The sequence below is a fragment of the Pseudophryne corroboree genome, chromosome 1, assembly GCF_028390025.1.
Source record: "Pseudophryne corroboree isolate aPseCor3 chromosome 1, aPseCor3.hap2, whole genome shotgun sequence".
In the NCBI taxonomy this organism is placed as follows: domain Eukaryota; kingdom Metazoa; phylum Chordata; class Amphibia; order Anura; family Myobatrachidae; genus Pseudophryne; species Pseudophryne corroboree.
Genome location: NC_086444.1, coordinates 514,288,410 through 514,313,389, shown reverse-complemented (window position 1 = coordinate 514,313,389; position 24,980 = coordinate 514,288,410). Strand labels below are relative to the sequence as shown.

At 45.2% G+C, this 24,980-nt stretch overlaps 1 protein-coding gene across 1 annotated transcript in view; it reads left to right on the top strand.

Moving 5' to 3' along the window:
• The window catches only part of PGM5 (phosphoglucomutase 5), a 338,082-nt gene that overhangs the window by 93,960 nt on the left and 219,142 nt on the right, over positions 1–24,980 (top strand). The window contains exons 2-5 of the mRNA XM_063913924.1: positions 10,183–10,345; positions 13,535–13,681; positions 15,630–15,755; positions 24,236–24,426. Of these exons, the coding sequence (XP_063769994.1) occupies positions 10,183–10,345; positions 13,535–13,681; positions 15,630–15,755; positions 24,236–24,426 (627 nt within the window). The remainder of the gene's footprint in view (positions 1–10,182; positions 10,346–13,534; positions 13,682–15,629; positions 15,756–24,235; positions 24,427–24,980) is intronic.

Sequence of the window (24,980 nt, the reverse complement as noted above, 5' to 3'; positions counted from 1 at the left end):
AACCCACTTTGAGGTCATGACCTACAGTTTGAGAACTGCTGCATTAGATGGTGTTCTGTTGCTTATTGTATATAAGTTTACCTAATGAAACTAATACCCCTTTTACACTGACAATTTTATCTTGGGATTTTGCACGTGAACGCGCATCATCCCGGGATTTTTGTCAGTGTAAAAGGTACACTTACAATTTTCCGGGACGAGCATCCCGGGATTTCAACCCAGGTCTCGACCTGGGTTGAATCCGGGACCATCCCGGGAAGCTGTGCAGTGTGAACGGGTATACCGGGTCTCTGCATAGGAGGAGGCGGTGCTTGGAGAAGATTATCTTCTCGCGGCCATTTCCAAGTGATTTGCGCATGCGCATTAGAGGTGTCCCCAGAAACAAGGCGCGGGTGCCATGTTACCGGAGACCTGCGCATGCACGGCAGACTCCGGCATTATGCCAGAGTCTACTGCAGCCGGAGAGGAGGGGGCCAGCGATGGAGGCTGCACGCAGGTCCCATCCTCTCTTAAAACGCCCCTGGTTTATACATATACAGCATTAAGCAGAGTGGTTTGTACTCGGCTTAATTCTGCGATTGTCAACATTGGTTTCACATACATTCAGACTTGTGTTTTCTCTCCCACATACATCTGTCACACTTATACACCCCACACTATCGTTGTATAGGACCAATGGGTTAAGGATAATCCGTTACTGTGGGCGATTTTTAAGTTATGGCATATAATTAGACGTGCTAGTCACCTGAATGTCCTTATTTTTTACTTTCCTGGATAGTGGTGAATCCCAGCATGGGAAGGCAGCCTTTCCCATCTCATTTTGGCGGGAGGGACTTTGGGATGTGATTGTATAGTTGATTTGACATCCAAAGAAAGGTTATCGTTTACACAAGCCAAACAAAATTTCCTGATACTTCAACAATACCCATTGGCATATTTCCTGATGCAGCATTATGCTGAATCAGTAATTGCTTTGGTTTCAGAGGCAGATTGGTCCAATGACCTAGGTTGTCTGTTGAGGTCTCTGGAAACCGGCTTCTAAGAAAGCAGTATCCATACACTATGGACAGTTGCGGCTGCCTATAGACCACTCACTCGTTATGAGGCAATGGTTGTCAGATTTTCAGTGCTCACCTGTGAGTTTTTACTTAAAACTTTTATAAAGTCATGTGTCCTACTCTCCTCTGCACAATATTAAGAAATGTTCTTTAACATATTTCATAGAGCATATTACTCACCCCACACACAACATTTGGCGGGTATGTCCGCTACGGGTGTCATCAGTGTCGTACACCAGAAGCAAATCTGTTTCACTGCTTCTGGACACGTCCCTTGCTCTGTACCTTCTGGTTACAGGTACGAAGCTATTCCATGGAGCATTTAGTAAACTACCTGCCTTTTAATGCAGAATGGGGAATCTTTGGGATTATCCCCGTGGGCCAGAGGGTCACTAAATGTTGTAGATAGCTGTTGGAAGACCCCCTATAATACTCAGTGATGACTTTTAGGGGTACTGTGGCCCCCTCGGACTCTGAGCTCTTCCTATTCGTGTTAGAGGGAACCTTACGATTATTGGTTGGCTCATGTGATGGTTTCAACTGATATCTCAAGATGAGAGATCACGTCTGCGCTCGTCAAGGATTACAATACTTAAAAAGATGAGGTAAATAGTGCACGGTATCTAATAAATAGTTCTCAAAGTTGGTTGAATTAATGTGTCACGTGATGTCATTAAAACGTGTTGAACCTTTCTTTGTGTGTCTTTATTTCTAATTCTCCAAGTTAAATCTTAAGTAGATCTGTTTCCTCGGTCATGTAGGACTGTGGTGTGTTTCTCCTTAGAGGTATCTCAAATATTCGCTCTTCGGGTTTTCTCCTGTACTTCCTTCCAGGGTATCAAGATAGTTCTTATCCTCAACGGTAGGAGACAAAGAGACAGAGATAGCCGCTGATAGTGTAGTAGGCGTATTACAAGTAGTGGGAGTGTCTTATAGGGAGATCTTTAGAAAGGTAGTGGCTGCTAATTGCGTACCAGTACTCACGTGAAAGACGTGATGTACCCCTCGCGTAAAGGTTTCTTTAGTGTTCTTATGATTTTTCCTCTTCCTCCAGACACGATCCTTTATAGTTCTTATCCTCACTCTCTCCCCGTCTCTCCACCGGGCGTTGTCGTTTTACCCAAGCTCGAGCAACGTTTTTCAGTCGCTCGAGTGTTCGTAGTATGATTGACAGGAAGTGGGTGTTTCTGGGCGGCAACTCTGTGTTTTCAGGGAGTGTGCTAAAAAGCGCAGGCGTGTCAGTTAAAAATGCAGGAGTGGCTGGAGAAACGGGGGAGTGGCTGGCCGAACGCAGGGCGTGTTTGTGACGTCAAAACAGACTGCATTCATCGCAAGATAGGAGTAGGTCTGGAGCTACTCAGAAACGACATGAAATTTTTCCTGTGCAGTTCTGCTAACCTTTCGTTCGCACTTCTGTTAAGCTAAGATACACTCCCAGAGGGAGGCGGCTTAGCGTTTGCACTGCTGCTAAAAGCAGCTAACGAGCGATCAACTCGGAATGAGGGCCATTGTTACAATAGTAATATTAAAAAAATATATATCAAAATTAAAATTAACAGTGTTATTAGGGGATAGTTATTAAAAATGTACAAGATGGATTACATTGTAGGTACACAAAAGCAGCCATAAGGGAACAGTAGACAGTTGAGAAACCCAGGTTAATTATATAGATAAAATAGAAATGATATGGTTTTATTGCCACTGTATAGGGATGATTTTTACAGTCTTAGCTTGACTGTGTCATGCATATATTTGCATAAACAGAAACAGACATAAATATGTTGTTTTTTTGTAAATATGAAATCAAGGAACTAGGGGCCTAATTCAGACCTGATTGCAGTAGCAACATTTTTCTTTAATGGGCAAAACCATGGGGGTAATTCCAAGTTGATCGCAGCAGAATTTTTGATAGCAATTGGGCAAAACCATGTGCACTGCAGGAGAGGCAGATGTAACATGTACAGAGAGAGTTAGGATTTGGGTGGGGTGTGTTCAATCTGCTATCTAAATTGCAGTGTAAAAATATAGCAGCCAGTATTTACCCTGCACAGAAATAAAATAACCCACCCAAATCTAACTCTCTCTGCACATGTTATATCTGCCCCACCTGCAGTGCACATGGTTTTGCCCAACTGCTAAAAAATTTCCTGCTGCGATCAACTTGGAATTACCCTCCATGTGCAGTGCAGGTGGAGCAGATATAACATGTGCAGAGAGAGTTAGATTTGGGTGGGTTATATTGTTTCTGTGCAGGGTAAATACTGGCTGCTGGAGAATTTACAGGCATGGTAATGGGATTACTATGCAGCGTGCTGCTCTGCTCTCTTCGCTCCTTAATGCAGCAAATTGTATCTGTGACGTGGTGGATGTCAGTTCTTCTTTAAACTGAAGCACGGCAGATCTATATACTTTAGTGAACACAGCATCAAATGTGTTGAATTTGTGACTGTAGACATGTTGCATCCTTGTATGGCTTTGTTTATTTCTGAACTAAGTTTATTATGTGACAAACTTTGGTGTTGTTAAACAATGCGGAATGTAACTATTTTAAACTAATGTAGTTGTGTATTGTCGTATCATATGTATTTAAGGTTTACAATGATACGCTACTCAATCCTATCAATGGGCCCGATTCAGACCTGATCACTGTGCTGCAAATTACACTGTCCTGCGATCAGATAGTCGCCGCCCAGGGGGAGAGAAAATTTGCCCCGTGCAAGTTTGCGATTGCATGTGTACGCTGTGTGAAAATTACCCTCAGTCAGCAGACAGCTGCAAATCCGTTTGCATCACACTCACCATCAAATGTTTCTCTGACGTCCTAGTGGATGCTGGGAACTCCGTAAGGACCATGGGGAATAGCGGGCTCCGAAGGAGACTGGGCACTCTAAGAAAGAATTAGGACTACCTGGTGTGCACTGGCTCCTCCCTCTATGCCCCTCCTCCAGACCTCAGTTAGAATCTGTGCCCGGCTCGAGCTGGATGCACACTAGGGGTTCTCCTGAGCTTCTAGAAAAGAAAGTATATTTAGGTTTTTTATTTTCAGTGAGATCTGCTGGCAACAGACTCACTGCTACGAGGGACTTAGGGGAGAGAAGCGAACCTACCTGCTTGCAGCTAGCTTGGGCTTCTAGGCTACTGGACACCATTAGCTCCAGAGGGATCGAACACAGGCCCAGCCTCGGTCGTCCGGTCCCGGAGCCGCGCCGCCGTCCCCCTTGCAGAGCCAGAAGCAAGAAGAACGTCCAGGAAATCGGCGGCTGAAGACTCCGGTCTTCATTAAGGTAGCGCACAGCACTGCAGCTGTGCGCCATTGCTCCCCATGCACACCTCACACTCCGGTCACTGATGGGTGCAGGGCGCTGGGGGGGGGGGGGGCGCCCTGGGCTGCAATAAGATTACCTTACATTGGCAAAAAATACACATAATATAGTCATTAAGACTATATATGTGTAAAATCCCCTGCCATATATCCATAAAAAAAAGCGGGAGAAGTCCGCCGTGAAGGGGGCGGGGCTATCTCCCTCAGCACACTGGCGCCATTTCCTCTCACAGCTCCGCTGGAAGGACGCTCCCCAGGCTCTCCCCTGCAGTTTCCAGGCTCAATAGGGTAAAAAAGAGAGGGGGGCACTAAATTTAGGCGCAAATACTTTATATATATATATAGCTGCTATAGGGTAAAATAACTAATTATAGTGTACATCCCTGTGATTTATAGCGCTGTGGTGTGTGCTGGCATACTCTCTCTCTGTCTCCCCAAAGGACTTTGTGGGGTCCTGTCCTCAGTCAGAGCATTCCCTGTGTGTGTGCGGAGTGTCGGTACGGCTGTGTCGACATGTTTGATGAGGAGGCTTATGTGGAGGCGGAGCAGGTGCCGATAAATGTGATGTCACCCCCTGCGGGGTCGACACCTGAGTGGTTGGATATGTGGAAGGAATTACGTGACAGTGTCAACTCCTTACATAAGAGGTTTGATGACATAGCAGATGTGGGACAGCCGGCTTCTCAGTCCGTGCCTGCCCAGGCGTCTCAAAAGCCATCAGGGGCTCAAAAACGCCCGCTACCTCAGATGGCAGACACAGATGTCGACACGGATACTGACTCCAGTGTCGACGACGATGAGACTAGTGTACACTCCAATAGGGCCATCCGTTACATGATTACGGCAATGAAAAATGTGTTGCACATTTCTGACATTAACCCTGGTACCACAAAAAAGGGTATTATGTTTGGGGAGAAAAAGCAACCTGTGGTTTTTCCCCCTTCTGAAGAGTTAAATGAAGTGTGTGATGAAGCGTGGGTTTCCCCCGATAAGAAACTGGTAATTTCCAAAAAGTTACTAAGGGCGTACCCTTTCCCGCCAGAGGATAGGATACGTTGGGAGACATCCCCTAGGGTGGATAAAGCGCTCACACGCTTGTCAAAGAAGGTGGCACTACCGTCTCCGGATACGGCCGCCCTAAAGGAGCCTGTGGATAGAAAGCAGGAGGCTATCCTGAAGTCTGTATATACACACTCAGGTATTATACTGAGACCGGCTATTGCTTCAGCATGGATGTGCAGTGCTGCAGCTGCGTGGTCAGATTACCTGTCTGATAACATTGATACCCTTGACAGGGACACTATATTGCTAACTGTAGAGCATATTAAAGACGTAGTCTTATACATGAGAGATGCACAGAGGGATATTTGCCAACTGGCATCTAGAATAAATGCAATGTCCATTTCTGCCAGGAGAGTATTATGGACTCGGCAGTGGACAGGTGATGCGGATTCTAAAAGGCACATGGAGGTTTTGCTTTACAAGGGCGAGGAATTGTTTGGGGATGGTCTCTCGGACCTCGTTTCCACAGCGACGGCTGGGAAGTCGACATTTTTACCCCATGTTCCCTCACAGCCAAAGAAAGCACCGTATTATCAGGTACAGTCCTTTCGGCCCCAGAAAGGCAAGCGGGTTAAAGGCGCGTCCTTTCTGCCCAGAGGCAGAGGTAGGGGGAAAAAGCTGCACCAAACAGCAAGTTCCCAGGAACAAAAGTCCTCTCCCGCTTCCTCTAAGTCCACCGCATGACGCTGGGGCTCCACAGGTGGAGCCAGGTGCGGTGGGGGCCCGTCTCTGGAACTTCAGCGACCAGTGGGCTCGCTCACGGGTGGATCCCTGGATTCTACAAGTGGTATCTCAGGGGTACAAGCTGGAATTCGAGACGTCTCCCCCTCGCCGTTTCCTCAAATCAGCCTTGCCAACTACTCCCCCAGACAGGGAGGCGGTGCTGGAGGCGATTCACAAGCTGTACTCCCAGCAGGTGATAACCAAAGTACCCCTCCTTCAACAGGGACGGGGCTACTATTCCACAATGTTTGTGGTACCGAAACCGGACGGTTCGGTGAGACCCATTTTAAATTTGAAATCCTTGAACACTTATATAAGAAGGTTCAAGTTCAAAATGGAATCGCTCAGGGCGGTTATTGCAAGCCTGGACGAAGGGGATTACATGGTATCACTGGACATCAAGGATGCTTACCTGCGTGTCCCCATTTACCCTCCTCACCAGGAGTACCTCAGATTTGTGGTACAGGACTGTCATTACCAATTCCAGACGTTGCCGTTTGGTCTGTCCACGGCACCGAGGGTATTTACCAAGGTAATGGCCGAAATTATGATACTCCTTCGAAAAAAGGGAGTTATAATTATCCCGTACTTGGACGATCTCCTTATAAAGGCGAGGTCCAGGGAACAGTTGTTGATCGGAGTAGCACTAGCTCGGGAAGTGCTACAACAGCACGGCTGGATCCTGAATATTCCAAAGTCGCAGCTGGTTCCTACAACGCGTCTACTGTTCCTGGGGATGGTTCTGGACACAGAACAGAAAAAGGAGTTTCTCCCGGAGGAGAAGGCCAAGGAGTTGTCATCTCTAGTCAGAGACCTCCTAAAACCAAAACAGGTGTCGGTGCACCACTGCACGCGAGTCCTGGGAAAGATGGTAGCTTCTTACGAAGCAATTCCATTCGGAAGGTTCCATGCAAGGATCTTTCAGTGGGATCTGTTGGACAAGTGGTCCGGATCGCATCTTCAGATACATTGGCTGATAACCCTGTCTCCAAGGACCAGGGTGTCGCTGTTGTGGTGGCTGCAGAGTGCTCATCTTCTAGAGGGCCGCAGATTCGGCATACAGGACTGGGTCCTGGTGACCACGGATGCCAGCCTTCGAGGTTGGGGGGCAGTCACACAGGGAAGAAACTTCCAAGGACTATGGACGAGTCAGGAGACTTCCCTACACATAAATATTCTGGAACTAAGGGCCATTTACAATGCCCTAAGTCAGGCAAGACCCCTGCTTCAACACCAGCCGGTGCTGATCCAGTCAGACAACATCACGGCGGTCGCCCATGTAAACCGTCAGGGCGGCACAAGAAGCAGGATGGCGATGGCAGAAACCACAAGGATTCTCCGATGGGTGGAAAATCATGTGTTAGCACTATCAGCGGTGTTCATTCCGGGAGTGGACAACTGGGAAGCAGACTTCCTCAGCAGGCACGACCTCCACCCGGGAGAGTGGGGACTTCATCCAGAAGTCTTCCAAATGATTGTACACCGTTGGGAAAGGCCACAGGTGGACATGATGGCGTCCCGCCTCAACAAAAAGCTAAAAAGATATTGCGCCAGGTCAAGGGACCCTCAGGCGATAGCTGTGGACGCTCTAGTGACACCGTGGGTGTACCAGTCGGTTTATGTGTTCCCTCCTCTGCCTCTCATACCCATGGTACTGAGAATAATAAGAAGGAGAGGAGTAAGAACTATACTTGTGGTTCCGGATTGGCCAAGAAGAGCTTGGTACCCAGAACTTCAAGAAATGATCTCAGAGGACCCATGGCCTCTGCCGCTCAGACAGGACCTGCTGCAGCAGGGGCCCTGTCTGTTCCAAGACTTACCGCGGCTGTGTTTGACGGCATGGCGGTTGAACACCGGATCCTAAAAGAAAAGGGCATTCCGGAGGAAGTCATTCCTACGCTGATTAAAGCTAGGAAAGATGTGACCGTAAGACATTATCACCGCATATGGCGAAAATATGTTGCTTGGTGTGAGGCCAGGAAGGCCCCAACGGAGGAATTTCAGCTCGGTCGATTTCTGCACTTCCTACAGTCAGGATTGACTATGGGCCTAAAATTGGGTTCCATTAAGGTCCAGATCTCGGCTCTGTCGATTTTCTTCCAAAAAGAACTGGCTTCACTGCCTGAAGTTCAGACTTTTGTTAAAGGAGTGCTGCATATTCAGCCCCCTTTTGTGCCTCCAGTGGCACCGTGGGATCTCAACGTGGTGTTGGATTTCCTAAAGTCGCATTGGTTTGAGCCACTTAAAACCGTGGAGCTAAAATACCTCATGTGGAAAGTGGTCATGCTGTTGGCCATGGCGGCGGCCAGGCGTGTATCAGAATTGGCGGCTTTGTCATGTAAAAGCCCTTATCTGATTTTTCATATGGATAGGGCGGAATTGAGGACTCGTTCCCAATTCCTTCCTAAGGTGGTTTCAGCTTTTCATGTGAACCAACCTATTGTGGTGCCTGCGGCTACTCGGGACTTGGAGGATTCCAAGTTACTGGACATAGTCAGGGCCCTGAAAATATATGTTTCCAGGACGGCTGGAGTCAGGAAAACTGACTCGCTATTTATCCTGTATGCACCCAACAAGCTGGGTGCTCCTGCTTCTAAGCAGACTATTGCTCGCTGGATCTGTAGCACGATTCAACTTGCACATTCTGCGGCTGGACTGCCGCATCCTAAATCTGTAAAAGCCCATTCCACGAGGAAAGTGGGCTCTTCTTAGGCGGCTGCCCGAGGGGTCTCGGCTTTACAACTTTGCCGAGCTGCTACTTGGTCGGGTTCAAACACATTTGCAAAATTCTACAAGTTTGATACCCTGGCTGAGGAGGACCTTGAGTTTGCTCATTCGGTGCTGCAGAGTCATCCGCACTCTCCCGCCCGTTTGGGAGCTTTGGTATAATCCCCATGGTCCTTACGGAGTTCCCAGCATCCACTAGGACGTCAGAGAAAATAAGAATTTACTCACCGGTAATTCTATTTCTCGTAGTCCGTAGTGGATGCTGGGCGCCCATCCCAAGTGCAGATTGTCTGCAATACTTGTATATAGTTATTGCCTAACTAAAGGGTTATTGTTATGAGCCATCTGTTCGTGAGGCTCAGTTGTTGTTCATACTGTTAACTGGATATAGTATCACGAGTTGTACGGTGTGATTGGTGTGGCTGGTATGAGTCTTACCCGGGATTCCAAATCCTTTCCTTATTGTGTCAGCTCTTCCGGGCACAGTTTCCCTAACTGAGGTCTGGAGGAGGGGCATAGAGGGAGGAGCCAGTGCACACCAGGTAGTCCTAATTCTTTCTTAGAGTGCCCAGTCTCCTTCGGAGCCCGCTATTCCCCATGGTCCTTACGGAGTTCCCAGCATTCACTACTGACTACGAGAAATAGAATTACCGGTGAGTAAATTCTTATTTTTTCCAATACTGTGCAGTGTGTGTAGTCTATGCGTACCTCAATACTTACTCCTTTAGTGCAAAGGAATCAGGCTGATCAGTTCCAGAGCTGACGTCACACACCCACCCTGAAAACGCTTAGGAACGCCTGCGTTTTTTTTTATGACACTCCAAGAAACGGCCAGTTACCACCCACAAATATCCCCTTCCTGTCAATCAATTTGCGAACACCCCCGTGCGACTGAAATTTTCGCACCATCCTGTCGCTGTTTGGCGACGCGTGTGCGCAGTTTGGTGCATACGCATGCGCAGTGGTTCGATAATCACCCACTGTGCAAAAACGCACAGCAGTGATCAGGTCTGAGTTGGGCTCTGTGCCACCAGCTTGTTGAACCAAAAAAAAAATCAATTTCGAAAATAACAAAATATAGAAATCTATTGAAAATTATTACTGTTGGGTCAATAGACTTGACGTATGTTAGAAAGTTTTGTTTTTATAAGACAAAAATGCAAAATGCATGAACATTCCAAATTTCTAGTTTACAGATTAATAATTATATTTCCTAAAGTTGTTTTCGAAACAATGTAGCAATACACAATGAAGAAGGTATATGTTACTTTGTTTTCTGGTGGCACGCAGATTGGCCGATTGGTGGTTGGTCAGAATGGCTTGTTGTCCACACCTGCTGTTTCATGCATCATCAGAAAGATCAAAGCAATCGGAGGAATTGTTCTAACAGCTAGCCACAATCCTGGAGGACCTGGTGGAGATTTTGGTGTAAAGTTCAATGTTGCCAATGGAGGTAAAATCCTTATTTTAATTGCATTGAAAGAAAATCTTTATATATATGACCAGTGCTAGAGCGTACTAATTCTCAGTTCCCTGTATTAAAACTAGTTTATAGATAGGGAATAATTTGGATACCTGCATTTCTTCTGATGCTTTCTGTATGAGATTTTCTTATTGTAAAGGTGCTACTGTTTGTGTACAAAATGATGTAATGATCGGTGAAAATCAGAAAGTGAATTGTCTACTGTAAATATACCCAATCTGTGTTTGTTAAATTACTCATCTACTGTATACATGTGGGCATTTTCTTTCCATGAGTGATCACATAGGTATCACTCATCTTAGTGGAATAACAGAGTACCTTAGCACACAGGCACTTACGTGGTCCCCGCTGCAGCGACCATGTGGTAGTGGCAGTGCTGGGCTCTACACTCTGTGGCACTGATGCCCTAGTCAAGGATCTCTAAAACCTATTTACTGTATACCTTCCTGCTTCAAAGAGACAAGAGCAGCAGCATTAAAGAAGAGCAGCTATACAGTTGTGCTCATAAGTTTACATACCCTAGCAGAATTTGTGATTTTCTGGCCATTTGTCAGAGAATATGAATGATAACTCACAAACTTTTCTTTCACTCATGGTTAGTGGTTGGGTGAAGTAATTTATTGTCAAACAACTGTGTTTACTCTTTTTAAATCATAATGACAACAGAAACTACCCAAATGACCCTGATCAAAAGTTTACATACCCTGGAGATTTTGGCCTGATAACATGCACACAAGTTGACACAAACGGGTTTGAATGGCTTCTAAAGGTAACCATCCTCACCTGTGATCTGTTTGCTTGTAATCAGTGTGTGTGTATAAAAGGTCATTGAGTTTCTGGACTCCTGAAAGACCCTTGCATCTTTCATCCAGTGCTGCACTGACGTGTCTGGATTCTGAGTCATGTGGAAAGCAAAAGAATTGTCAAAGGATCTGCGGGAAAAGGTAATTGAACTGTATAAAACAGGAAAGGGATATAAAAAGATATCCAAGCAATTGAGAATGCCAATCAGCAGTGTTCAAACTCTAATTAAGAAGTGGAAAATGAGGGATTCTGTGGAAACCAAATCACGGTCAGGTAGACCAACAAAAATTTCAGCCACAACTGCCAGGAAAATTGTTCGGGATGCAAAGAAAAATCCACAAATAACTTTAGCTGAAACACAGGACTCTCTGAAAAAAAGTGGTGTGGTTGTTTCAAGATGCACAATAAGGAGGCATTTGAAGAAAAATGAGCTGCATGGTCGAGTCGCCAGAAGAAAGACATTACTACGCAAATGCCACAAAGCAGCCCGCTTACAATACTCCAAACAGCACAGAGACAAGCCTCAAAACTTCTGGAACAAAGTCATTTGGCATGATGAGACCAAAATTTAACTTTTTGGCCACAACCATAAACGTTACATTTGGAGAGGAGTCAACAAGGCCTATGATGAAAGGTACACCATTCCTACTGTGAAACACGGAGGTGGATCGCTGATGGTTTGGGGATGTGTGAGCTACAAAGGCACTGGAAACTTGGTCAAAATTGATGGCAAGATGAATGCAGCATGTTATCAGAAAATACTGGAGGAAAATTTGCACTCATCAGCCCGGAAGCTTTGCATGGGACTACTTGGACGTTCCAACATGACAATGATCCAAAACACAAGGCCAAGTCGACCTGTCATTGGCTACAGCAGAATAAAGTGAAGGTTCTGGAGTGGCCATCTCAGTCTTCTGACCTCAATATCATTGAGCCGCTCTGGGGAGATCTCAAACGTGCAGTTCATGCATGACAGCCCAAGAATTTACAGGAACTGGAGGCTTTTTGCCAAGAAGAATGGGCAGCTTTACCATCTGAGAAAATAAAGACCTCATCCACAACTACCACAAAAGACTTCAAGCTGTCATTGATGTGAAAGGGGGCAATACACGGTATTAAGAACTGTTGTATGTAAACTTTTGATCAGGGTAATTTGGGTAGTTTCTGTTGTCCATTATGATTTAAAAAGAGTAAACACAGTTGTTTGACAATAAATGGCTTCACCCAACCACTAACCATGAGTGAAAGAAAAGTTTGTGAGTTATCATTCATATTCTCTGACAAATGGCCAGAAAATCACAAATTCTGCTAGAGTATGTAAACTTATGAGCACAACTGTATGTGAGTGTCGAGAGTTTACCAAGTATAATGAATTTCTGTTTATAAATAAATATATATATATATATATATATATATATGAATTCTGCTGCTTTTTAAAATGTATAGCTGCCGCCGTACCTTGTTACCTAATAAATGTATACAAATACAGTCTAAGAAAAGGAGACTCCACCAAAGTATTGTTATAGGGGAGGGGGTCTTTTAAAATATAAAGTTGAAAGATTTGGTTAAATTTCTAATCCCCCAATATGTTATTGCCCTATGCACCCATGCACATATCCCTAAGTGGAACTCATACCACCGGTGGGATGTAATGGCGTCCAAGATTGGCAGAGGTGCGGCATGCCAGCCAATCTCAGACTTTTTTTTAAAGGGACAATCACTTACAAGGCATGGTTTTGCCTTGTAAGTGATTGTTCCTTTAAAAAACGTCTGAGATTGGCCGGCAACCCACACCTCCGGCGATCTAGGACTGCATTTTATCCTGACGAATAAGGCATCAGAAAAGAGTAAGAAATGTCTTTTGTGCAGCATCTCTATGTGTTCTCTCCACAGTATTGTAAATGACCCCAATGTCAAGTCAAGCAGCACTATACAATTACTAGATGAGTACATATGTAAATGTCACTTTTAACAGTGAGGTTTATCACTGTAGGATTCATATTGCAAATACGTGTGCTATTATTTACCTAGAAACATTGAAATAATTTTGATATATTATTTTGGATCTGCTGCTCTATAAATATCCAATGTTCACTCGGATATAGAGGTTGCCATCATATATCTTCAGTCCATTAAGTCAACGGAATATTTTTCCAAACAGATGTTACATTGTAAGCCTGGATACAGATGTTATATATTTCTTTCTGTTACTATCTGCCATACAATCTTGACAAGCTCCATAATTACAGTGGCTGTTGGATTATAAGGTACATCTGCTCTTTGCTGTGTCTTGCTTTTGGGGCACATAACCTGCTATATATCATTCATAGCTTCATTTGCCGTTTTATTATTCAGGTCCTGCTGCCGATGCTGTTACAGATAAAATTTTCCAGATCAGTAAAACTATTGAGGAATATGCCATTTGTCCAGAACTGCGTATTGACCTCTCAAGAGTTGGAAGGCAGGACTTTGACTTGGAGAATAAGTTCAAGCCATTTAGAGGTACTGAAGCGTTTGATGCTTATGCACAGTTCGAATTCCAATTATCAGAACAGAAAACATTACAATAACTATAACTGGGTTAGATGCATCCCAAAAACCATAAGTTCAGATGTCCACCCTGAAGGAAATAATGGTAACTTTGTTAATATTCAGACTTCAGCTTCCAATAAAGTTTGATACAAATATGCAGATTTGATTGATCTGTTTGGATGTTTAGTCCAAATTAGTAAATTGTTTCAGTGGTGTGGATTCGTGATGGCAGATCCATTGGCAAATATGTAAGACCAATGGTTAACAGAAAAGAGAAGGGGATATACTGTATATAAAGATGTCATATGTGTATTGTATGACCTAAACCAGTTTGTCCAAGCAAAAAGTACTCAACCACTCAATTCACTGTTTAGCTCTGATCATTTCATATCTGGGCCACACAAATGTAGAATAACATTTTTATAAATTTAAATTTACTTATCAAATGGAAAATTTGATAAGTAGTTAATTTAAATTTAGTGTCAAAATCATGTTATGGTACAATCTCCTATTCAAGGAATTGGTTTTACTCAAGCTTGCAACTTCACAAGGTTGGCAGTTATGTTCTTGGCACCCCCTACTTGTCCAACCCTGTTTCTGTTGAACGCACTGGACATGATAGGCTAGCATAAAGAGAGGATCGGGCAATTTGACCGGAAACAAGATAAGTACCATCTTACTGAACTCTCTTCCCAAATCACACTGTATTGAAATCCCTTATTGATTATATCCCCGGGTATTTTGTGGCCTCAAAAACTTTCAGGGTCCCAGGATTGCAATTCCTACTCAGTGTCCTTTGGGTTTTTTTTGGGGCGAAGAGGGTCATTCCAGGTTGCGTAGTAACAGCATTTTTTTTTGTTTAATTTTTAATTCCTATAATTTGTTACAGAAACAGGAAAAAAATCAGTGACATAATTTCAGAAATGAATAAAATCCGTATCAGCACACTGAAACGAAACTCACTATCAGACAGACCAATTACCCGACATTGCATTGCACTGTTAGATAACTGTCCTCTCTGTCTGATGGTAAATACATCCACTGTCAACTCAGAGCACACATAACGGGGCAGATGTATTAAGCCTGTAGAAGTCGTAAAGCAGTGATAAGTGAAAAGTGATAATGCACCAGCCAATCAGCTCCTACCTGTCATTTTCAAACCTGTAATGATTGGCTGGTGCGTTATCACCGTCCACTTGTCACTGCTTCATCACTTCTACAGGCTTACGGATTGTGTAATGGTTAGCATTACTGCCTCACAGCACTGAGGTCATGGGTTCGATTCCCACCATGGCACTAACTGTGTCGAGTTTGTATATTCTCCCTCTACTTACGTGGGTTTCTTCCAGGTACTCCGGTTTCCTCCCACAATCCAAAAATATATATACTGGTAGGTTAATTGGATCCCAACAAAAATTAACCCTAGTGTGAATGTGTGTGCGTGTACATGTGGTAGGGAATATAGATTGTAAGCTCCACTGGGGCAGGGACTGATGTGAATGGCCAAATATTATCTGGAAAGCGCTGCGGAATATGTGTGTGCTATATAAATAACTGGTAATAATAATAATTAATACATCTGCCCCATTATTACATATGTCGGGTATGTTGGAAGAATGTTCATGGCCGACAATTGCGGCTCAGCTGTGACCATACACTGTACATATCAGCACAACAAGATGATAATTAGCTGATCAGGCTGATAATTGCACAGTGTATGGCTATCTTTATAGAATGTGGGAACTACTATACATCTTGCATCAACTTGTAACTTTAGGTAAGTACTGGCACATTTTTTCTTTGAAAAATCCCACTGTGTATTCTTAATGAGTATGTAATGAGTGCTAAGCAATGTACTCTTGTGTTTACAAGTTAATACTGATATTATTTCCTGTTGCGGTCTTACATTGTTTTGTAGTTGAAGTAGTGGACTCAGTGGATGTTTACCTCAATTTGCTCAGAACGATTTTTGACTTTAATGCTATTAAATGCTTGCTTACTGGACCCAACCAACTGAAAATAAGGATTGATGCCATGAATGGGGGTAAGAATAAACTGTTTATTTTAATAGGAAATATTGAAAACAATTAGACCGTGAGAATACAAGTTTAAAGTAAAGATATATATCGGTGAAGACATATAACACAGAATAAATGGATGGGAAAATATACCCCACAAAGTAAGTTCTAGATTTAAAGGAAAGTATCAAATTCAAAGAGATGAGATACAACAAATTGTGTCTTACATGGGCTAAAAATAAAGCTACTAAAGCCATATGAAATACCCAAGGTGCTCTACCTCAAATAGCGGGCAAAGCAATCCCAAAATCCTAATTTGTATATTTAGGTAAAAGCAAGGATAACACTTTGTAACTTGAGGACAATTATTGGCATAAATCTAATCATAGCCTGTGAATTGCAGGCATCGGCAACTTCCCTATGGTTGTTCAGAATGCCTGTCAGACCTAAGATACTGGGGCCAGTAACACTGTTTACCAGGATGCAGTTACTGGCTCAGACATGCCCCTGACGCTCGTCAATCATTCTGCATCCAAATCCACACTACAATCACTGTCTTAAATCCATCAATGCACTTTCACAATGCGATTCATATGAATGCACAATAGAAAATACATTGACCAGCTGAGGAAATATTGCCATTGCTCCCACCTCTGAATCAGGCCCTCAGTGTAGATGTACTATAGCAGCACATATTGTTTATTTTCTATAGTGGTTGTAAGTGGATATCACCCTTTCTAAAACCCAGGTTACATTTTCATTGCTGATTTTTTGCCATTCCATCCACAGTCAGTGTATATTATCCCATCCACAATAAATATTTCTGCAGCGGGGTACATTGGTTTCCACAGGGAAACATCGGGGTGAAGAGATGTATCTTGATCCAGGCACCAACAGGCTAAAGCCTTAGACTGTCCCAGGATGCATTGGGGCCTCCTCTATAACCCTGCCTCCAGGCACTGTGAGCTCAGTTCGAGTTGGTGCCCTGCAGAGCAGTTCACTTAACAGCGGGACTGCACTGGGCAGCCCTGAAAAAGCTTTATTAGAAGACTTCAAGGGCCGCAGCAACTTTTATATCAGGGTGACATTCTGTGCCTCCCCAGCGGCATGGCATACTCCCGCTGGCTCAGTTCCCGGGTACTTGTGGCGGGGAAGCTCCGGCATTTGGCACACGGTAGCAGCGCTCTCCTGGTTCGCGTCGCTGCTACGAAGGGAGGAGGTAAGAGGGTCCCCCAGGTGGGACCCACCACTAAATTGCGTTTCGATCACAGTTTAGGGAGACGGACTGCGATGCTGGCGTGGACACTGTCACTGTGCAGGGACCCCACTATATCCACCAGGGCATAGGAGTACAGGTCGGGTGTACTAATGCCCACTTTAATAAGACTCCGTAGTACCAGGTGGTGAACACCAGCATAGGGGAGACATCGCTTGACCTGTAGCCCCTCCCCCGGCCCAGGGCGCCATCTACTGCTGGTGTTCCTACCCTGGAGCTGCCTCACACTCTCCCTCACTCCCTGATTGAGAAGCTGGGCGCCATCTTCTAAGCATAGCTGCGACTGGTCTCCGGGACTGCATGGCAAGGTCTCTCCTGTAAATCCGCCTGTACATAAGCACTGTGATTTTACAGACACTTAAGTATTCTACATGTCCATGATAAGACAGCGTTAGTTAAGAACAAGTGTACCTGTGCCAGAATATATTGTATTCTGATATATACATCCGGTCTCAGACCGTGCATTGTTATATATAATATACATATACTAGTCTAGTGCAGTTTTATTGTCTTACTAAAATAATTATCTGCATTGTCACTGTGACTGTGTGTGTCTGTATCTGCTGTGTAGATTTCACATTCAGTGTATCTTAGCTTTGTCTATCACTGTATTCTCTACCCTAAGGACTAGGTGCGTCAGTGTCTCATATATAGTGCTTCATAGTATTTATCGTTAAGTGTATTCTACTGTGTACTCAGTCACATAATACATTCATTCGCTGGTGTTGTGTACTGGGGATGTGGTCAAGATCCCGCCGGATGGAATTCCGGCAGTCGGAATACCGACACTGGGATCCCGACTGGCACAATCCCGACATATTCTCCCTCTGTGGGTGTCCACGACCCCCATAGAAGGAGAATAAATGAGTGTGCCCGCAGCGTGGCGAGCACAGCGAGCCCACATGGTGCTGCGTTGCACTCGCCCCCTTGTCGGGATTGTGCCGGGCGGAATACCGGGTCGCTATTCCGACCGCCGGGATTCCGTCCGGCGGTAATACGTACTGATCCCGTGTACTGTGTACGCAGTTACATAGTACCGGATATATTTGCTGGTGTTGTGCACTGTGTACGCTGTCATATACTAGGGGATTTATTCGCAGGTATTGTACTCTGGCTGTATCATACTAATACGCTCTGCTGTTGCATCTCTGAAAATGTCTAACAAAAAGGGCAGGAAATCCGGGGACGCTTCTGCATCATGCAGTGCATGCACCAGGGATTTGCCTGAGGGGAAAGTTTTGTATGACGGTCGGTGTACTACGTGCCACACATCTCCCAGTCAGTCCGCAGCTCCTGTAACCAATCAGGAGCCACCTTGGGCGGCGTTCTCATCTATGCTAAATACGCTTGTGACACGCCTTGCGCCCCCTATGGGGCACATATTGTCCCTCTGGTAAATCCGCCTTGGATGGATCATTTGTCTACCCAGTTGCAGCAATTGAATCAATCCTTGGTTAGACATAAGACTGCCCCAAGTCACTCTCGTGTCACGGGGTCATCTAAGCGGGCTACTTCCTCCTCACAATCCACTAATCTTTCAGAAGATTCTTCTGATGACGATGGGGAGCATACTGTCCCGTCAGACACTGACACAGCTGCTTCTGACGAGGAATCTACAACACAGGTTGATGTCCCTGACCTAGTGGTTGCTATTAAGCAGATCTTGCAAATATCAGATGATGCTGAGGATTCCACTACATTTGTCTAAGAAACCTGATAAGTTTAAACGTCAGAAGGTAACTAAAACATTATTACCACATTCTGACCATTTAGTGGACATACGACGAGAACCCTGGATTACTCCAGGGAAGAAATTCTCCCTGTCTAAACGGATGGTAGCTCGCTATCCTCTCCCTACAGAGTTGTGTAACAAGTGGGAAAATTCACCGCCGGTGGATTCCTATGTCATCCGTCTGGTGGTGTCATCCACTCTGCCTGTCACCACTGTCACCTCACTGAAGGAACCGACAGATAAGCGTGTGGAGAGATGCCTGACGTCTATTTACTCCCTTACAGGTGCTGTACACAGACCCACTATAGCAGCCTCCTGGGCCACAAAAGGTATTGAAGCATGGGCTCAGGAATTAGAGGATGAGTTGCCCCCGGATATATCTGACAATGCCAGAAAATTCCTGTCTCATATTACCACCGCCGCCTATTATATACAGGAGTCATCCTCTGAGGCAGGCGTATTGGCAGCCAAGGCAGCAACTACGTCCATCCTGGCTCGCCGTATTCTGTGGTTGAGGTCATGGAAGGTGGACCTGGACTCCAAAAAGACCTTGGAGATTCTCCCTTTTAAGGGAAACATTTCATTTGGAGAAGACCTCAATACAATTGTGGCTGACTTGGCTGCTGCTAAGACTGCCTTTCTCCCTAATACTACTCCTTCTGCACAGAAGGCAAAAGGTACCACTTTTTGCTCCTTTCAACCTCAAGGGAAAGCAAAAGGTCAGACTTACCCGAGACAATCTTGTGCTTCCAAAACCACAAAGCCTAAGGCTATACAATCCTGGGCAGCCTGTCAGCCTGCTTCTAAACACGACAAGCCTGCTGCATGACGGGGCAAGCCTCCCCCTGGGGGACGCCAGGGTGGAAGGCTGACTTCTGCGATTCACCCAGGTCTGGTTAAAGACTCTCACGGGTATGCAGTCTCTTTCAGGAGATGTCCCCCTCACCAGTTTTGCACCACAGTTATCATACGATACCACTCGTCCCTGTTTCTAGTACCGAAACCCAATGGGTCTCTCTGGCCCATACTCAACCTTAAATCACTGAACAAGTTTGTGAGAGTGTCCAAGTTCCATATGGAAACACTGCGCTCAATTGTACTGGCCACGGAACCCAGAGACTATATGGTATCCCTGGATATACAAGATGCTTACCTGCATATACCTATTGCCATATCGCATCAGCAATATCTGCGGTTTGCTATTGGCAACCTCCACTATCAGTTACAGGCTCTGCCATTTGGACTGGCCACTGCTCCTCGGATCTTCACCAAGATTATGGCCATGATGATGGCTCATCTCCGTCGCCATGAAGTCAGGATCCTGCCGTATCTGGACGACTTGCTGATTCTGGCAAACTCCGATGATGTACTCCTCAGTCATCTGCACCTGACGGTAAACTTCCTACAAGCCCACGGGTGGCTAATCAACTGGAAGAAGTCCTCGCTGGTCCCAGCTCAAAGCATGGTGCACCTGGGGGCACTGCTGGACACACAGTCAATGGCTGTTTCTGTCCCCAGAGAAGGTCCTGAAGCTTCAGGAGAGGATCAGATACTTCCTCTCTCGCCCAAGAGTGTCGATACACTCAGCGATGCAAGCACTAGGCCTAATGGTGTCGGCTTTCGACATGGTAGAGTACACTCAGTTTCATTTCTGCAGAAGTTAATCCTTTCCAAGTGGGACGGCCTACCTCATCGAATCAGGTCTCACATGATCTCCTTGACTCCAGAGGTTCGTCTGTCGCTGACCTGGTGGCTACAGGACCAGCAGTTGAGCAGGGGCCGTCCCTTCTGGATCCCCGAATGGGTCCTACTGACTACGGATGCCTGTCTGAGGGGTTGGGGCGCGGTGTTGGAGCAACACTCTTTCCAAGGTCGGTGGACCAAGGAGGAATCACTCCTCCTGATAAACATTCTGGAATTGCGGGCAGTGTTCAATGCTTTTTCTCTCATCCTGCCTCTGCTACAGAATAGGCCTGTTCATGTACGGTCAGACAATGCCACCACGGTAGTATACATAAACCATCAAGGCGGCACTCGAAGCCGCATGGCAATGATGGAAGTGTCAAAAATCCTTTGGTGGACGGAATGCCATCTGCCAGCAAAATCAGCAGTGTTCATTCCAGGAGTCCTCAACTGGGAAGCGGATTTCCTCAGTCGTTAGGACGTACACGCCAGAGAGTGGAGTCTTCATCACAAAGTCTTTCAACTCCTAGTGGACAAGTGGAGCATACCAGATGTAGACCTGATGGCGTCTCAACACAATCACAAGGTTCCGGTCTTCGGATCAAGGACCAGGGATCCTCAAGCAGCGTTCGTGGATGCACTGGCAATTCCATGGAACTTTCGGATGCCTTACGTGTTCCCTCCAGTGTCTCTCCTGCCCAGGGTGCTTCGGAAGTTCAAACAAGAAGGAGGGATACTACTTCTAGTCGCTCCAGAGTGGCCCAGACGGCATTGGTTCTCAGACCTGCAGGGTCTATCGATAGAGCGTCCTCTTCTACTTCCTCAACGCCCAGACCTCCTCGTTCAGGGCCCTTGTGTCTACCCGGACCTGGCCAGATTGGCTTTGAAGGCGTGGCTCTTGAAGCATCACTCCTGAAGGCTGTTATCCAAACTATGCTGAAGGCTCGCAAACTGGCTTCTGCGCAGATTTATTACAAGGTCTGGAATTCTTACTTCACCTTGTGTGCTGCTAAGAATTACGATGCATACAAATTCAGAACTTCCAGACTTCTGTCTTTTCTGCAAAAAGGCCTGGACTTAGGCCATCGTCTGGCCTCCCTCAAGGTTCTCTGCCCTGTCGGTGTGGTTTCAGAAAAAAATTGCATCTATTCCTGATGTTCATACTTTCACGCAGGGTGTTTTACGGATTCAGCCTCCCTATGTCCCTCCTGTGGCTCCATGGGATCTGTCTGTTGTCCTGAATGCCCTGCAAGAGTCTCCATAGTCAGTGGACCTTAAATGGCTCACGGTCAAGGTCCTGTTCCTACTGGCTATTGCCTCTGCTAGGAGGGTGTCAGACCAAGGCGCTCTGTTCTGTCGTCCATCCTTTCTGATACTTCACCGCGACCAAGCGGTTCTTAGAACTCGCCCTGGTTATTTGCCTTAGGTGGTGTCATCTTTCCACCTGAACCAAGAGATTGTGGTTCCGGCCTTTATCTCTTCTGATTTGTCCCCCAAAGAGCGGTCTTTGGATGTGGTAAGGTCTCTCTGTATTTATGTGGACAGGACTGCCTCTCTCAGGAGGTCAGATAACCGTTTTGTACTTTTTGGTTTTCACAAACGTGGCTGGCCTGCGAATAAGCAAACCTTGGCCAGATGGATTAGTATGGTGATTGCACAAGCCTATGCGCAGGCTGGACTTCCAGCTCCTGCTGCTATCAAAACCCATTCTACTCGGTCTGTTGGACCTTCATGGGTGGCCCACCGAGGCACGTCCGCTGAACAATTGTGCAAGGCAGCTACGTGGTCCGCAGTGAACACGTTCATTAGGTTCTATGCCTTCGATACTTCCGCCACCAAGGATGCTTCCTTTGGACGCCGGGTTCTTATACCCGCTACGGTTCGTCCCCTTCCTTGAGGAACTGCTTTAGGACATCCCCGATGTTTCACTGTGGAAACCAATGTACCCCGATGCAGAAAAGGAGATTTATGGTAGATTTACCATGGTTAAATCTCTTTCTGCGAGGTACATTGGTTCCACAGGGCGCCCACCCTGACGCACCTAGCTTTTATGGGTTTGTATGTCATTAGCCGCTAGTCCCTTATCCTGTCGTGAGAACGTGGTTCTATGTGACTAACATCTACCTTCTCTTTTACGTGCTCCTGCATTGGACTGGTTAACGAAACTGAGCTCCAGTGCCTGGAGGCGGGGTTATAGATAAGGCCCCAATGCATCCTGGGACAGTCTAAAGCTTTAGCCTGTTGGTGCCTCTGGATCAAGATCCATCTCTACACCCCAATGTTTCCCTGTGGATCCAATGTACCTCGCAGAAAGAGATTTAACCATGGTAAGTCTACCATAAATCTCTTTTCTTCCTAAACCTTCGTCCCTGCATTTTGTTGGTGGCCAATGGTATCTCCACACTAGCTGGTATATGGAGAAGTTGCCAAACAGAAACACTGCAGTTTCATCCAATGAAATATTGGAACTTCAGACCAATGAAAACACTGTAATCATTGTTTATTACATTCTATATTTCTATGCATTTAACAGTTTCTATGAACTACACAATAAAACTATTGTACCTTTAATCCATATTAAATTATGTTACCGTACGTCATTTTTAAAACTGGAACACCAATGTAAAACTACTTCATATTGGGTTACTGAAAAGGTAACAGAGTTGTGGAACCCATTGCCTTTTGCTCTCTTAAGATGACTTTCTGGTGGTTAGAGTATGGGAAAATAAGTATTGAAATTTAAGGACCTTAGGAGTAATTAACTTCAGCGCAATGGATGCAATGTCCCATTCCAGAAAGTAACATCACTCCCTCTCGCATCGCAAGTTTTTCCTTGCAACCCATAGAGGTACAAGAGAAACTTGCAATGTTGACCCAACTGTATATGGCCAATATGTGCACAGCGTCACATTCTATTGAATGTCCCCCTTTGTGTGGAATAAGGAAGCTTTGAGTTATCTGCCCACAAGACACTAATTTAGACCTTTTCAGAATGAACATGTTTAAATGAACTCTACATTTTGGTACATATTTTCCTTCAAAAAACCTGTTGTCTCAGACATCCTAGATTGTTTTATTGCAGGTATACCTCTGACTACAGCACATGTTAAATGCTTCCATTACCTGTTCTTAAAGTGATATCAGTAAAAAAACCATTGGGTTCTTAGGGGTCTATTCATAAAGCAGTGAAAAGTGTGGAGAAGTGAGCCAGTGGAGAAGTTGCCTATGGCAACCAATCAGCATTGAAGTAACATTTATAATTTGCATACTATACAATTGTATGGAGCAGCTGATTGGCTGCCATGGGCATCTTCTCCACTCTTTCACTGCTTCATAAATAGACCCCTTAGGGGGACATGTACTAAGCAGTGATAAAAGTGGAGAAGTGAGCCAGTGGAGAAGTTGCCCATGGTAACCAATCAGCTGCTCTGTATATTTTTAAAGTATGCAAATTCTAAATGTTACGTCAATGCTGATTGGTTGCCATCGGCAACTTCTCCGCTGGCTCACTTCTCCACTTTTATCACTGCTTAGTACATGTCCCCCTTAGTGTGTTTCAGCAAACCCCATGTAAAGAGTATACCTGAAAGAGCATAAAAGATATATTTGACCTTTAGTGAATGCCCTCTAGAGAATGGGATTCTTTTGAAAGCCTCTCTGGCTCTGAGCTCCTGGTTGTGCTTGTATAAATATAAGAAGCCTGCCACGTTAACTCAGTGGAATTGAATTCTGACACGTTGTTGATAATAAGATATTATGCAGAGCTGTGCCACAAACTTACCTAAGTATGTATGCTGTGTAATCTTTTTTTCTAGTAATGGGTCCTTATGTCCGACGAATTCTCTGCGATGAGTTAGGAGCCCCAGCCAATTCAGCTGTGAACTGTATACCCCTGGAAGATTTTGGTGGGCAGTATCCTGACCCCAACCTAACATACGCCAGTGGTCTCCTGGAAGCCATGAAAGCAGGAGAGCATGGATTTGGAGCCGCATTTGATGCTGATGGAGTAAGTATGTCATATATTCAAAGCCTTCAGCTTTCTCTGCCAGCATGTTCTCTTCCATGGAAAACTATTTGCTACACACAGTGCTGAACTATTTTGGGTTGTACAGTAGTTGCAGCGTTAGGGGGATTTCCTATACTCATATGATACTATACACGTCCATAAAAAAAATACAGTACATAGATACAGCCTTTTATTGTGTTACATGCAGGGAAAAGATCTAAGGTGTGGTCAGTGGTAGCATAGTTAAGAACTGCTAGTTCTTAACCCAGTTTCCATGAATGACCACCAGTTTGTATGCATGGAATTACAGTAGTGTATTATTTCAATCAGCGGCGGCTTCTACTTACGTTTGGTAGGGCGGCTGCCACTACCCCCGTGTTTGCAGAAGAGAGGAGAGAAACAGTCTCTGGGTCCCGGCACCTGCGCAATGGCTCCAGCGGTTGCTGTGACCGGCGCATGCGCACACGCTTCAATGTTTTTTTGGGAGATGGGAAATTCGTTTTTCAACTTGCATATGGGAGTTGCAAGTGTTTTTTCCCCAATATTTTTAAAGT